The following is a 14762-nucleotide window of genomic DNA, read 5'->3' as shown; positions in this document are numbered from 1 at the left end:
GTATCTCTCTGTAACTAAGGTTAAATAGATGAGAATAACAACTGGAATTACCATGTCTAATTTTCACAAACATTTAGAAATTTAAACTTTGCAAATTATGAGAACTTTGAATTTTAATTTGAAAACAAAATACTGGCTGCAAATTACTGAGGCTCTGCCATGTGCTAGACATCACTTTTTTTTTAAATTTTTAATTTTTAATTTTTAATTTTTTTTGACAGGCAGAGTGGACAGTGAGAGAGAGAGACAGAGAGAAAGGTCTTCCTTATGCCGGATCACTTTTTATATGCAGAGATTCTAGTTTAAGCTTGGCCCATGGCTTAGTTTTATTATCTCCATTTTACCATTGCAGATATTGAGACTTAGATTTAGCAGCACTTTTTGTTCCATTTTATATGGAAGGAAAAATTAGCAGTGATATTCTTTAGTGCTAATGAGTATATTTTGTCATATGAAATAGGGCATGGTAAATACAGCATTTCAATGACAGTAGCTTGGAAATTTTTTCCTTAGCTCTCAGATGTTGATGGTTGATCAAAATTATTTTACTGAGTGTTTACAGTATGTTATCACCATTAATAAAGTAATATAAGCAGTAAAGAATGCTATTTTTGAGAGAGAGAGAGAGAGAGAGAATATCTTCCATCCTTTGGTTCGCTCCTCAGATGGCCACGATGGCCAGTGTGGGGCCAGGCTGAAGCCAGGAACTTCTTCCTGGTCTCCCATGTGGGTGGCAGGGCCCAGGCACTTCGGCCTTCCTCCACTGCTTTCCCAGGCTATTATCAGGGAGCTGGATCAGAAGTGGAGCAGCAGGGCTCGAACCAGCATCCAGATGGGATGGCAACATCACAGGCCACAGCTTAATCCACTATGCCACAATGCTGGCCAATAATGCTATTTTTAAATGGCATTGCTGTTATTCAAATAAAAGCTATTAAGAAGCTGACTTTAAAACTTACAGATTGTTTTCCCTGAGTCCTTTGCAGTGTTAGTCATCAGCGCAGGGGGACAGTCATTTCCTCTCACCTGAGCTGTGTGAGACTGGGCTGTGGAGAGCATCTTGCGGGGCATCTGTTTCATTACTGAGTTTTCTTGGTTACTGGAAGTTTTCCTCTTCCCTCCCCTGGGGGAGGGTTGACAAATGAAGTTAAACAGGACTCGTGAGGCTAGGTGATAGTAGTTCCAGTTGCATCTGAGGATTTTACAGCGTTTTGTACTTCGGAATCGTGCTGAACAGAGATGGAGGAAGCTTTGAGGAAGAGTAGACTATGTGGGGACACAGACCAGTTAGTAGGCTTTTAACTCAGTCTGACCTGTGAATAGTGAGGGCCTGCGAAGGGTTGTGGGAAAGGAGAAGAAACGAGATATTCTGAATAAATAGCTGGTGCTGTCAGTGACTGGATAAAAGAGGAGAAAATAAATAGCTGTTAAGAATTGCCAGGGGGCTGGTGCTGTGGCATAGTGTTGCCTGCAGTGCCGGCATTCCATATGGGTGCCGGTTTGAGTCCTGGCTGCTCCACTTCCAATCCAGCTCTCTGCTATGGCCTGGGAAAGCAGTAGATGATGGCCCCTGAACCCACATGGGAGACCTGGAAGAAGCTCCTGGCTCCTGGCTTCGGATCAGCACAGCTCTGGCCATTGAGGACAATTGGGAAGTGAACCAGCAGATGGAAGACTCTCTTTCTCTCTCTGCCTCTCCTTCTCTCTCTGTGTAACTCTTTCAAGTAAATAAATAAATCTTTTTTTTTTTTGACAGGCAGAGTGGACAGTGAGAGAGAGACAGACAGAGAGAAAGGTATTCCTTTTGCCGTTGGTTCACCCTTCAATGGCTGCCGCGGCGGGCGCACCACACTGATCCGAAGCCAGGAGCCAGGTGCTTCCTCCTGGTCTCCCATGCAGGTGCAGGGCCCAAGCACTTGGGCCATCCTCCACTGCACTCCTGGGCATAGCAGAGAGTTGGCCTGGAAGAGGGGCAACCGGGACAGAATCCGGTGCCCGGACCGGGACTAGGACCCAGTGTGCCGGCGCCGCTAGGCGGAGGATTATTAGCCTATTGAGCCACGGCGCCGGCCCTAAATCTTTAAAAAAATAATAATAAAAAAAAAAGAATTGCCAGATGGTAGTAGCAAAGGATGACTAAGTATGATGTCAAACTATAGAGCAATTTGAAGCCAGATGTAACAGTTTAAGGAGATACCAACCTAGATGAGTGGGCACAGATAGGCTGCAATTGTAGATGAAGAAGTGGAACATGGATGTGACATTTGCTTGCAAGCAAGAAGGAAGAACGGAAAATCTCAGAGACCGACCTGTGAAGTGTTACCCATTAGAGAGCAAGAAGAGCCTCCTCAGTGGGATGGGTGCGCAGAGTCTCTGAAAAGAACTGCAAGAAAAAGTGACAGTTTCATGAGCCGTGAGAGTCAGGAATGAGGAATGAGTTTAAAGGGCTTTCTACTCTCTCAAAAGTATAGATGGTTGGAGACAAAAATAGGTTCAGGAAGCTTTAAGTATAAATTGCCTAACGATTCCGACAAAAGGGGTCTGCATTGTGGTGCAGCAGGTTAAGCCACCACTTGTGACATTGGCATCCCATATTGGAGCGCCATTTTGAGTCCCAGCTATTCTGTTTCCAGTCTTGCTCACTGCTAATATGACTGGAAAACAGCACAGTATTTGGGCCTCTCTGCAGCCCACGCAGGATAACCAGGCTCCTGGCTTTGTCCTGGTCCAGCCTGAGCTGTTGCAGCCATTTGGGGGAGTGAACCAGCAGATAGAAGATATCTCAGTCTCTCCCTCTTTGTCGTTGCGCCTTTTTTTTTTTTTTTTTTTCTCCCTAAGGTTATTTATTTGGAATAATTAGAGAAAGAGAAATCTTCCATCTACTGGTTCACTCCTCAGATGGCCACAACAGCCAAGGCTGGACCAGGCTGAAGTCCTTTATTTAGGACCCCCCATGTGGGTGGCAGGGTCCCAAACACTTGGGCCATCTTCCACTGCTTTCCCCCGGCCATTAGCAGGAAGCTGGATCAGAAGTGGAGCAGCCAGGACTCAAACCATTGCCCCTATAGGACGTTGATGTTGCAGGTGGTGGCTTTATCCGCTACACCACAACGCCAGCCCCTGAGGGGCTCTGCCTTTCAAATAAATACAACCTTAAAAAAAAAATCTGACACTGAAGGAAGTAGAAAAGAGAGAGAACATAAGGGGATAAAGTCAAAGATTATTTCAGAATGGGGATTAGTACAAACTCTTTTTAATGTTTAAGGCAAACAAAAGTTACTATGAGAAGAGAAATTAAAAGAACCAGGTTAAGAAGATGATGCTTTCAGGATTGTACTAGCTTCCTTAATTAGGGTGCAAGTAAAAAGAAGGAAAACTATCCATAGATGTCATAACGCATGTAAAAATGTATGAGGTGGGGCTGGCACTGTGGCATAGTGGGTAAAGCCGCCTCCTGCAGTGTTGGCACCCTATATGGGTACCAATTTGAGTTCCGGCTGCTCCACTTCCGATCCAGCTCTCTGCTATGGCCTGGGAAAACAGTAGAGGATGGCTCAAGTCCTTGGGCCCCTGCACCCCAAAAGAGGCTCCTGGCTTCGGGTCGGCATAGCTTTGACCGTTGTGGCCATCAGGGGAGTGAACCAGCAGATGGAAGACTTTCTCTCTGTCTCACTCTCTCTTTCTCTGCCTTTCTTTCTCTCCCTGTGTAACTCTTTCAAATAAATAAATAAATCTTTAAAAAAAATGGATGAGGTACAATGTTTTTCTCTAATACTCAGTGTCTGATTATAAACTAAGAAATCCTATTTATATTTTTTTAAAACAAAGTGCAAAATTCACTTGTTTCTTGAAAGTTAGCATTTTGGAAAGTTATGTTGCTATTCCCTTGCTTTAATGATCATACATAGCTTAGTTTTCTTCTTTTGCAATTAACTTCCTTTTTAAAAAAAATCATTTTGTTTATTGGAATGGCAGAGTGATAGAGAAACAAGGAGAGATCTTCCATCCACTGTTTCACTCCCCAGATGACCTCAGTAGCCATGCTGGGTCAGGCGGAAGCCAGGAGCCCAAGTACTTGTGCCAGCTTCTGCTCTTTTCCCAGGAGGCAGTTGGATTGGAAGCGGAGCAGCTGGGGCTTGAGCTGGTATTCTGGTGTAGGATGCTGGTGTCACAAGTGGTAGCTTAACCTGCTGTGCTGCAACGCTAGCCCTTAACTTCCATTTTTTAGCACATTCTTCTGAAGTCGTAATACTTGGAAACACTCACTGAGAATGGATTTATTCTGGGGGCCACTTCTGGCAAGTTAAATAGATGATGGGGTTGAGTATCACTGTTTGAAATGAAAAATAAGGAATTGTGGTAATCAAGGAATAAAGCTTGCTGATTTTGGTTAAGAACTTGTGCAGGAAGTCCCTGTGTTAACTTGTCTTTCCCAGGTAAACTTATAGAAGATTTAATAAATTGTTTGTTTTAAAGACATGTAGTTAACATTGAACAAGGTTTAAAGAAGTCATTCCTTAGTTTCTGTTCTTTCAACTAATTTGCTTCTTAGATTTAAATTAGATATCTTCCAAAAGGTATTACTTTCAGATTACTAGAGGGTTTTTGTTGTTACTGTTTTGTTTTTTTGTGTGTGTGTTTTTGGTTTTGGTTTTTGGGTTTTTTTTTTGACAGGCAGAGTGGACAGTGAGAGAGACATAAAGGTCTTCCTTTGCCATTGGTTCACCCTCCAATGGCCGCCGCGCCCAGCGCGCTGCAGCGGGTGCACCGCGCTGATCTGAAGGCAGGAGCCAGGTGCTTATCTTGGCCTCCCATGGGGTGCAGGGCCCAAGGGCTTGGGCCATCCTCCACTGCACTCCCAGGCCACAGCAGAGAGCTGGCCTGGAAGAGGGGCAACCGGGACAGAATCCAGCGCCCCGACCGGGACTAGAACCCGGTGTGCTGGCGCCGCAAGGTGGAGGATTAGCCTATTGAGCCATGGCGCCGGCCACTGTTTTGTTTTAAAGTCAGTTGCATTCCGGTATTCCACACCATGTACCAAAGATGCAACTGAAGGATATCATGTTGAATGAAGAATGAAAAGCTGAACCCAGAAAGACAAATACCTTATGTCTCCCTCATATGTGAGAGCTAAAGTTAAAGGATAAAATAAAAAATCTGTGTACTAAAGAAAGAGGAGTTGTACTCTGAAAAATATTCCACAGAATACTCAAGATTCTAGGAAGCAATCCTGTAATACAGGCAATGCTTAGTACCAAACAGCGTATTCAAGAGGAGGACAAACATGTGTATATTTAAAGCAAAAGAGATTTAAAAATATTTCTTTTTCTGAGTATATGATTTGTATATGAGATTACTGATTGAAACAAAAAAAGACCTGAAATTTTTATTAATAACATTTCTTTCTTCAAGGTGTGAATAACAGTGATGAATTATTTGAAAGGTAAATATTTTAAAAGCTAATTCTTGATTTTAATTAAATTTGGGTAAAAATATATGTTCTAGGAATTTTGCTAATATATATGTGAACTCTTAAAGTATACATCTTTGCATGGTTTAAAGAAATGTAATAAATTCCCACTGAGAACTGAAAATTGTTACATACCTTTCTATTTTAACACAGACTATAGACTCCATTTGCTACATTTCCCTTCACTAAATGTGTATTGACCTTCAGCAGCAAAATCTGCAGACTTTTTTCTTGGTCCTTAAGAGTTTGCCTTTTATAAAGCTTTTGCCAAGTCATTGGTTGTGGACTAGGCTTTTCATCTAGAAAAGCCTAGAATACTAGAAATTAGTATATCAGAAACAGTAGGTACGTGTTTCTCATTTTGTGTCCAGGTACTCTTGAAAGGCGTAGTTTCCCACGTTTAGTGTTGTTTCATTACGTTGTGGATGCTGATTTATGTTTCTCAAATTACATTTGCAAATGCAGTGCTTCCGTTGATGCGCTCCAGATGGCCGGCCTGACTGACATTGCAGACATTATTGATGATCTGATAACCGGCGGTGGAGTTTCCAGTGAAGAGCTTGGCTTAACAGAACAACAAGCTAAGAGTATCTCCAGGTAAACTTTGAAAAAATCGTTTTTTTTTTTTTTCTTCTTAGAGGCAGAGAGAGAGGGACAGGTAGACACACACACACACACACACACAGAGGGAGAGAGCGAGCGCTCCCATCTACTGGTTCATTCCCCAAATACCTGCAACAGCTGGGGCTACACTGAGCTGAAGCTGGGAGCCCAGGAACTCTGTTCAGGTCACCCAAGTGTGTGGCAGGAACCTGGTTAGACCAGAGCAGGAATCAATCTTGGGTCTGTGAAGCAAGACGTGGCCAGCTAATGGTGATTAAATGTCCACCCCAAGAATTCACTTTTAACCCATTGAAAATATTGGTGTTTCAAAAATGTTCAGAATTGGACTTTTTTTTTTTTTTTTTTTTTTTTTTGACAGGCAGAGTGGATAGTGAGAGAGAGAGACAGAGAGAAAGGTCTTCCTTTTTGCCGTTGGTTCACCCTCCAATGGCCGCTGCGGCCGGCGCATCGCGCTGATCCGAAGCCAGGAGCCAGGTGCTTCTCCTGGTATCCCATGTGGGTGCAGGGCCCAAGCACTTGGGCCATCCTCCACTGCCTTCCCGGGCCATAGCAGAGAGCTGGCCCGGAAGAGGGGCAACCGGGACAGAATCCGGCGCCCCAACAGGGACTAGAACCCGGTGTGCTGGCGCCACAAGGCAGAGAATTAGCCTGTTAAGCCACGGCGCCAGCCAGAATTGGACATTTTTAATGTGGTTTTCATGAAACAAATTTGAAGCTATTCTAGAATATATTTTTTCTTCATCACTAGTTTTTGTGATGTGTATGTGTCATTTGCCCCTCTCCCCCAACATTACATAACTGGTTTATTCAGTATAGCACATTGTATTCAGTGAGTTTTTCCAGGGTCTCAACACTCTGTCATACATTTAATCTCCTCCCTCCTCTACTCCTCTCCTTCCTCCCCTCCCCTCCCCTTCCCTTTAGTTCCCTTCTCTTCGCCTTCCAGCCCTGCCTGCCTGCTGCCTGCCTGCTGCCTCCCTGCCTTTATTTGGAAGGCAGAGAGAGGGAGAGACAGAGATCTCTTATCCATTGGTTTGCGCCCCAAGTGTCTCCAGTAGTCACGGCTGGGCCAGGCTGAAGCCAGGAGCCTGGAAGTCCTTCTGGATCTCCCATATGGGTGTCAGGGGCCCAACCACTTGGCCAACTTCCACTGCTTTCCCAGGTGCACTTACAGGGAGCTGGATCAGGAGGGGAGCAGCCTTTGCCATCTTTCTCCTTGCTGGGGAGCCGCTGCCGTGAAGGTTGAGCTGTACAGCTGCAGTGGGTGCACGATCGATCCCAGCCACGGGAGGCGCCACGAGGACTGATGGGAAGGTGTTCTCATTTCTTAACACAGAATGCGAGTCTGAGTTTCTTTCCAAGAGGAATCCTTGGCAGATAAACTGGACTGTCCTCTACAGAAGAAAATAAAAGGGGCAGCCGGAAGAAATCCAAAAGAAAAGAACTCGCCGTGCAGTCAGATTCCAGAGGCCATCACTGGTGCATTTCTTGTTGATATAACGGCCAAGAGAAGTTAGAAACCTGAAGTCAGACTCAATGAGAACAAGCCAGCAGGGCTGCCAAGGAACCAGAAAAACTAAGCAGGCATCTAGAAAGACAGCAGTGGCTGCTGCTAAAGCTCCTATACAGGCAGCACCTAAGCAAAAGTTTGTAAAGCTAGTGAAGGGTTCTGCTCCCCAAACTAGTGGAAAATGCCAAGTTGCACATGAGTTTTAAATAAAGGTTGGAGTATTAATAAAAAAAACAAAGTAGAGAAGCTGGGTCCCCCACTGGTACCCATGTGGGATGCCAGCATCTTGGGTGGTGGCTTAACCTGCTACGCCACAGCCTCACTTGTTGACTTTATTTCTAGAGTCAGCTTTACAAGGAGCAGCTATACTTCTTTATTTCCTAGCTTGGTTCCACTTACTGCCTCAGTAAAAATAGTGTTATAATCAGACTTTAAAGGCTGTGACCAGAAAACAGTCTACACCCCTCCGAAAAAAAGAAAGATTATTTATTTAGTGGACTTTATCTGCTATATTATGGCCTTAAAACAAGACATTGTAAACCCTAACTTCCTAAACTAGCACATTTAATTACCTTTAATATTTTTTTAAAGATTGATTTATTTGAAAGGCAGAATTGGAGAGAGGGGGGAGAGAGAGAGATGAATATTGACTTAACCTGTGCCATAGCACCAGTTTCTTTCTGCTGTTTTTAAGTTAATGACATAAATATTACATTATCAGTCTATTAAATGTCAAAAGTTGGGGCTGGCACTGTGGTACAGCAGGTAAAGCCACTGCCTACAGGCTGGCATCCCATATGGGTGCTGTCTTTGAGTCTCAGCTGCTCCACTTCCAATCCAGCTCTCTGCTATGGCCTGGGAAAGCAGCAGAGGATGGATGGCCTAAGTGCTTGGGACCTGTACCCCTGTGGGAGACCTAGAAGAAGCTCCTGGCTCCTGGCTGCCACTTGGCCCAGCACCAGCTTTTGGTGCCATCTGGGGAGTGAACCAGTGGATGGAAGACCTCTCTGTAACTCTGCCTTTCAAATAAGTAAGTCTTTGGGAAAAAAAATGTCAAGAGTGATAAATAACAAAATTTGTTTTCTACTCTTGATTGGAGACAGAAATGTATGACCAAGTTATGTCAGTGTGCTGAAGGGGTTCAGGGGAGGAGAGTCAAAGGCGGTACTTCACCAGAGTTTGAGCTGTATCCTAAGAGATCTGTAGAAACTCATGGCGGGGGGCCGGCCATGATTCAGCTCAGACATTAGACCACAATGAAGATCTGAGGCCTTCTTGTTAAGGAGAGAGGGAAGAAAAGAAGGTTAGGGAGACAGAGTTCCAGGAGGGCAGAGTCACCCAGAGTCACCCGTGTCCTGCAGGAATGGGCCAACCCAACCGTTCCTGCCATGCCTGGTCATTGACTTGGCTGGACTGTGAACGTGGGACATGAAACCGAGCAGGAGCTGGGGAGATCCAGAACAGTTCCCTCTATGTTACAAGTTCTGGAAGTGATGGAGTCTAGAGTATAGATTATAGATAAGAAAGTCTAAAAGAAAACCATTAGGACTGTAATAGTGAAATAGTAAGCAGAGTAGAGCCATGTAGGAGACCACAATTGTGTGAGAGTTCAAATCCAGGCTTGTGGTGCAGTCCCAGCTTCTCTGCGTCCTCAGCCAGGTTCCTGCTAATGTGCCTGGGCAAGCTGGATGCCTGGGCAAGAGGATGGCAAGTGCACCCAAGTGCTTGGGTCTCTGCCACCCACGTGGGAGGCCCAGATGGAGTTCTTGACTTCAGCCTCACCCGGCCCTGGCTGTTCGGACCATTCAGGGATTCACTAGCAGATGGAAGATCTCCCTCTCTGTCTCTCCTCCTCCTCTCATTCTGCCTTTCAAATAAGTAAATAAGTAATTCTTAAAAGTTCCATAGAGAGTTTAAAGAGAAAAGAGCTTAAAGCAAATGTATAGGGGAGTTGATCGTTCTGAGTCCCTTTTCAGCGGATTTCAGGGAGCAGATTTAGCGAACTGCCTAGAGCAGGGGAAGTACGTAGTGGTCAGTCCTGATGCTTCCCATCTGCATGAAAATGGAAAAGTAAACGAAACCTTGTTCTGTTTCTCAGGATTCAGCGTTGCTCTGGCAGGGGTCCACAAAGAACTGAGAGAGAGAGGAGAGAGATTCAAGTGTGGATGAAAAGAAAGCGGAAAGAAAGAATGGCGGAGTACTTACATCAGCTGGCAGAAAAGAGAGGGCAAGAACATGAGCCTTTCTGCCCCAGAAGCAATCCGGTAAGTCCGCCGCGTCCGGGAGTGGAATTACCACAGACTGTGTAGTTTTATCATGTCAAATAGTCAAGAGAAAGAGGACTGTAATTTGAATAAATTTTATTTGTTTAGAAGTCGCTGTTTACTTAACACAGGAAAAATTAAGAAACTTCAGAAAATGTAGCAGGATACTGTACAAACCACTTTTGCTTGAACTAGCTTAAATACTTGTTTTCTCCTCCAGGCTCATTATGGCTCTAGCATTTTAACCAGGAAGTTGAGTGAGTAGGTGACCAGTTGGAGTTGTTCTTTGTAATTTTTGGTGAGAGTTAGGGGCAGCTGAACAGCTTTGTGCATATGAAAGCTGTTTTAAAATTTGATTTTCTACATTAATTTATATATGAAGAATTTTTTTAATATGGTCTAATCTTGTACCTGCAGACAGTGGCTAATGTGTGTGTGAGGTTGTTTTTCTTTTTTTTAAGATTTATTTTTTGCCGGCGCCGTGGCTCAACAGGCTAATCCTCCGCCTTGCGGCGCCGGCACACCGGGTTCTAGTCCCGGTCGGGGCACCGATCCTGTCCCGGTTGCCCCTCTTCCAGGCCAGCTCTCTGCTGTGGCCAGGGAGTGCAGTGGAGGATGGCCCAAGTGCTTGGGCCCTGCACCCCATGGGAGACCAGGAGAAGCACCTGGCTCCTGCCATCGGAACAGCGCGGTGCGCCGGCCGCAGCGCGCTACCGCGGCGGCCATTAGAGGGTGAACCAACGGCAAAGGAAGACCTTTCTCTCTGTCTCTCTCTCTCTCTCACTGTCCACTCTGCCTGTCAAAAAAAAAAAAAAAAAAAAAAAGATTTATTTTATTTGGAAGATAGAGTTAGAGAGATGTTTCATTCTCTGGTTCATTGTCCAAATGGCCACAACAGCCAGGATTGGGCCAGGCTGAAGCCAGGAGCTCAGAACACCATTCGTGTCTCCCACATAGGTCGCGGGGCCCAAGCAGTTGGACTACTGGCCACTGCTTTCCCAGGAGCATTAACAGAAAGAGGAATCAGGAGTAGAGTAGCCAGGACTCGACCTAGCACTCTGATATGGGATGCTGCTGCTGTCACAGGCGATTTAGCCGAGTGCTGCCACAATATATTGGCCCTTGTTTTGCTTTTATTTTTTCTTTTCTTTGCTCTTTTTCCTTTTTTTTCTTTTCTTTCTTTCGCTCTCTTATTTATTTAGGAAGTCAGAGTTACAGGGTATTGGGGGAAAAGAGAAGTCTTCCCATCTGCTGGCTCACTCCCCAGATGGCCTCAATGGCCATGCTAGGCTAGGCTGAAGCCAAGAGCCAAGAATTTCACAGGGTCTCCCACAAGGGTGGCAGGGGCCCCGACAATGGGCCCCCAGGCCATTACAGAGGGGTGGATCAGAAGTAGAGCAGCCGGGACATGAACCAGCACCCTTATGAGATGGCCAGTGTCACAAGTGATGGCTTTACCCACTGTGCCATAGCGCTGGCCCCTTTTTCTTAACTGCCCCCCTTTTTTGGTCATTTTATTTGAAAAGAAGATAACTTTTTTTTTTTAGATTTACTTATTTTAAGTTTGCTAGGCAGAGATCAGAGAGAGGGAAGGAGAGACAAAGAGAGAGCTATCTTTCATCTTCTGGTTCACACTCCAAATAGCTGCAATGGCCAGGGCTGGGCCAGGCTGAAGCCAGGAGCTTCTTCTGTATCTCCCATGTGGGTGCAGCAGCCCAAGGACTTGGGCCATCTTCCACTGCTTTCCCGGATGCATGTTCCAGGGGAGCTGGAACAGAAGTGGAGCAGCCAAGACTTGAACCGGCACCCATATGGGATGCCAGCATTTCAAGCCATGGCTTAACCTGCTGCACCACAGTGCCAGCCCTAGAGACAGAGAACTCTTTCATCTACTAGTTCACTCCCCAAATGCCCAAAACAGCTGGAGTTGGGCCAGGCTGAAGCCAGGAGCCTGAAACTCAATCCAGGTCTCTGATAAGGGTGTTAGAGACCCTGCTGCCTCCCAAGTTGCACAGCAACAGGAAGCTGGATCAGAAGCAGAGTGCTGAGTTGAATTCAGGACTTCCCAAGTGGTGTATCCTAACTGCTGTGTCAAACATCCACCCTTTAACTGCCTTTTAAACACTCAGTGTTCATTTTCTGAGCCCTGAATATAGGCATCACTGTGGCTATGTCAGATTTTTTTTCTTCAAAAAGTGAAAAAAAAAATGCAGTGTTACTTTGATAATCATATTAGTATGAAAATTAATTTAGGTTATATATATATATTTTTATCTTTGTTTAATCTAAAATGAAATAAAATGCTTCATTTTTTTCAGCCTCATTAGAACACATTATTTTTAATGTTTTTTGATTAACATGTAGTAGTTGTACATTTAAAAAATATTGTCATTGTATTTGAAATGGAGAGAGAAAAACACACACACACACGGACAGTGACAAAGAGACAGACACAAAGAGGTCTTCCATCCACTGGTTCACTCCCCAACAACCAGGGCTGGGCCAGGCTGAAGCCAGGAGTCAGGAACCCAAGCTGTGTTGTTGGCAGCGATGACGTGCTTGCTGCGTCTCACAGTGCGCATCAGCAGGACGCTAGGTCAGAAATGGAGGAGGGACGTGCACCAAGCACTCTGATAGGGAAGGCAGGCATCCCAAACCAGTTCTTGATGACTGCACTGAACAGCTGCCCCACCATGCTTAACGTATTTCCTCCCTCCCTTGCTCCCTCGCTCCCTCCCTGCTTTCCTTCTTTCCTTCCTAAGAGTTACACAGAGAGAGAAGAGGCAGAGAGAGAGGTCTTCCATCCACTGGTTCACTCCCCAGTTGGCCACAACAGCTGGAGCTGCGCCAATCCAAAGCCAGGAGCCAGGAACCAGGAGACTCCTCTGGGTCTCCCATGCAGGTGCAGGGGTCCAAGGAGTTGGGCCATATTCTACTGCTTTCCCAGGCCATAGCAGAGAGATGGAAGAGGAGCAGCCAGGTCTCAAACTGGTGCACATATGGGATGCTGGCACTTCAGGCAAGGGTGTTAACCCGCTACGCCACAGTGCCGGCCCCTTAATGTATTTTCATGATATAAGCCCAGTGTTTCCCATATGTATAGTGTAAATTGATCCAACCAACTATCCTGTTTTTGTGTCTGGAGCCTAACAACTCCTCTCTTCCTGTTCTTTATACAGTGTATATTGTGAATTATACTCAGCTCTTGGTACTGTGGAACACTAAAATTTCCTTCTATCTAATATCTCTCCCACCCTTCCCAGCCTTTACTAAACACTATTCCAAGTTTAATTTTTTTAAACTTCCACAGATGAGAAAGCCAGATATATACCCAATGGAAAGGAAATCAGCGTAGCAAACATGCATTGCCATGTTCATTACAGTGCTATTCACAGCAGTCAACATTTGTGATCAATAGAGTAAAGGAAAAAAATGTGGTATATAAACATATGATGGAATACTGTTCAGATATAAAAAAGAATGAAATCCTAACATTCTTAGCAAAATGGATGAAACTGGATGCTATTATGTTAAATGAAATAAACCAGACACAGATAATAACAGGGCCAGCACTGTGGCATAGTGGACTGAGCCTCTACCTGCGGTGCCAGCATCCCATATGGGTGCCGGTTTGTATCCTGGCTGCTCCTCTTCGGATTCAGCTCTGTGCTATGGGCTGGGAAAGCAGCAGCAGATGGCCCAAGTCCTTGGGCCTCTGTACCCATGTGGAAGAAGCTCCTGGCTCCTGGCTTCAGATCGGACCAGCTCTGGCCATTGCAGCTATCTGGGGAGTGAACCATCAGATGGAAGACCTCTCTCTCTGTCTCTCCCCCCTCTCTCTCTATAACTCTGCCTCTCAAGTAAATAAAGAAATCTTAAAAAAAAAAAATATATATATATATATATATATATATATATATATATTCTCTTGTCATTTGTAAAAGAACACGTTGTGTAAGAATTTTTCAGCTAAGGCTATGCCATTTAAATACCAAATCATGCAGAAATAATTGAACTGTTGTCTAAAGTGTGTGATTTTCTTGGAAAAAGCATGTTGTTAATATATTTTTTGGATAGCTTTAGGGAAATGATAGTGACCTTTGGGACTACTGTGATATATAACCACAATGCTAAAGTGTGTGTATGTTCCCTCTCCATGGTAACATCACTTTCAAAACGGTTAGAATTGGGGCCGGCATTACCAAGTTAAGCCATCAACTGAAGTACCAGCATCCCACATGGGCACTGGTTTGAGTCCTGACTGGTCCACTTCTGATTCAGGTTTCTGCTAATGTGCTTGGGAAAGCAATGGAGGATGGCCCAAGTACTTGGGCTGCTGCACCCACATGGGAGACCCAGATGAAGCTCCTGGCTCTTAGCTTCAGCCTGGCCCAGCCCTGGCTGTTGCAGCCATTTGGGGAGTGAATCACCTGATAGAAAATCTCTCTCTCTCTTTCTCTAATTCTGCCTTTCAAATAAAATAAATTATTTTTTATATAAAAAGATGTTTAGAGTTGTGTCCAAATTTAGAAAAAATTAGCTATGAGGGCATAGTGTTTGCAATATCTTATTCACAATTATAAGCACATTTCTTAGTTTTTAGTTCCTACTTGATTACAAGTATAGGATTAAAAAGGGGTTAATATAATTAAAATTTTCATTTGAATTTCTTTCTTTTTTTTTTTTTTTTTTTTTTTTGACAGGCAGAGTGGATAGTAGGGAGAGAGAGAGAGAGAGAGAAAGGTCTTCCTTTTTGCCGTTGGTTCACCCTCCAATGGCCGCTGCGGCCTGCGCATCGCGCTGATCCAAAGCCAGGAGCCAGGTGCTTCTCCTGGTCTCTCACGTGGGTGCAGGGCCCAAGCACTTGGGCCATCCTCCACTGCACTCCCGGGCT

At 44.8% G+C, this 14762-nt stretch overlaps 1 protein-coding gene across 7 annotated transcripts in view; it reads left to right on the top strand.

The window, feature by feature from the left end:
• The window catches only part of CPLANE1 (ciliogenesis and planar polarity effector complex subunit 1), a 137380-nt gene that overhangs the window by 102499 nt on the left and 20119 nt on the right, over window positions 1-14762 (top strand). For 6 of the 7 annotated variants that reach the window (XM_062212626.1, XM_062212627.1, XM_062212623.1 and 3 more), the window contains 4 exons: window positions 1757-1795; window positions 5413-5443; window positions 5936-6067; window positions 9703-9868. In XM_062212626.1, coding sequence (XP_062068610.1) covers window positions 1757-1795; window positions 5413-5443; window positions 5936-6067; window positions 9703-9868 — 368 coding nt within the window. The remainder of the gene's footprint in view (window positions 1-1756; window positions 1796-5412; window positions 5444-5935; window positions 6068-9702; window positions 9869-14762) is intronic. The other variant, XM_062212624.1, reaches the window with a different exon arrangement.

The sequence above is a fragment of the Lepus europaeus genome, chromosome 15 (assembly GCF_033115175.1).
Source record: "Lepus europaeus isolate LE1 chromosome 15, mLepTim1.pri, whole genome shotgun sequence".
NCBI classification, from domain to species: domain Eukaryota; kingdom Metazoa; phylum Chordata; class Mammalia; order Lagomorpha; family Leporidae; genus Lepus; species Lepus europaeus.
The sequence above is the reverse complement of the archived record's forward strand: the minus strand, read 5'-3'. Positions and strand labels throughout refer to the sequence as shown.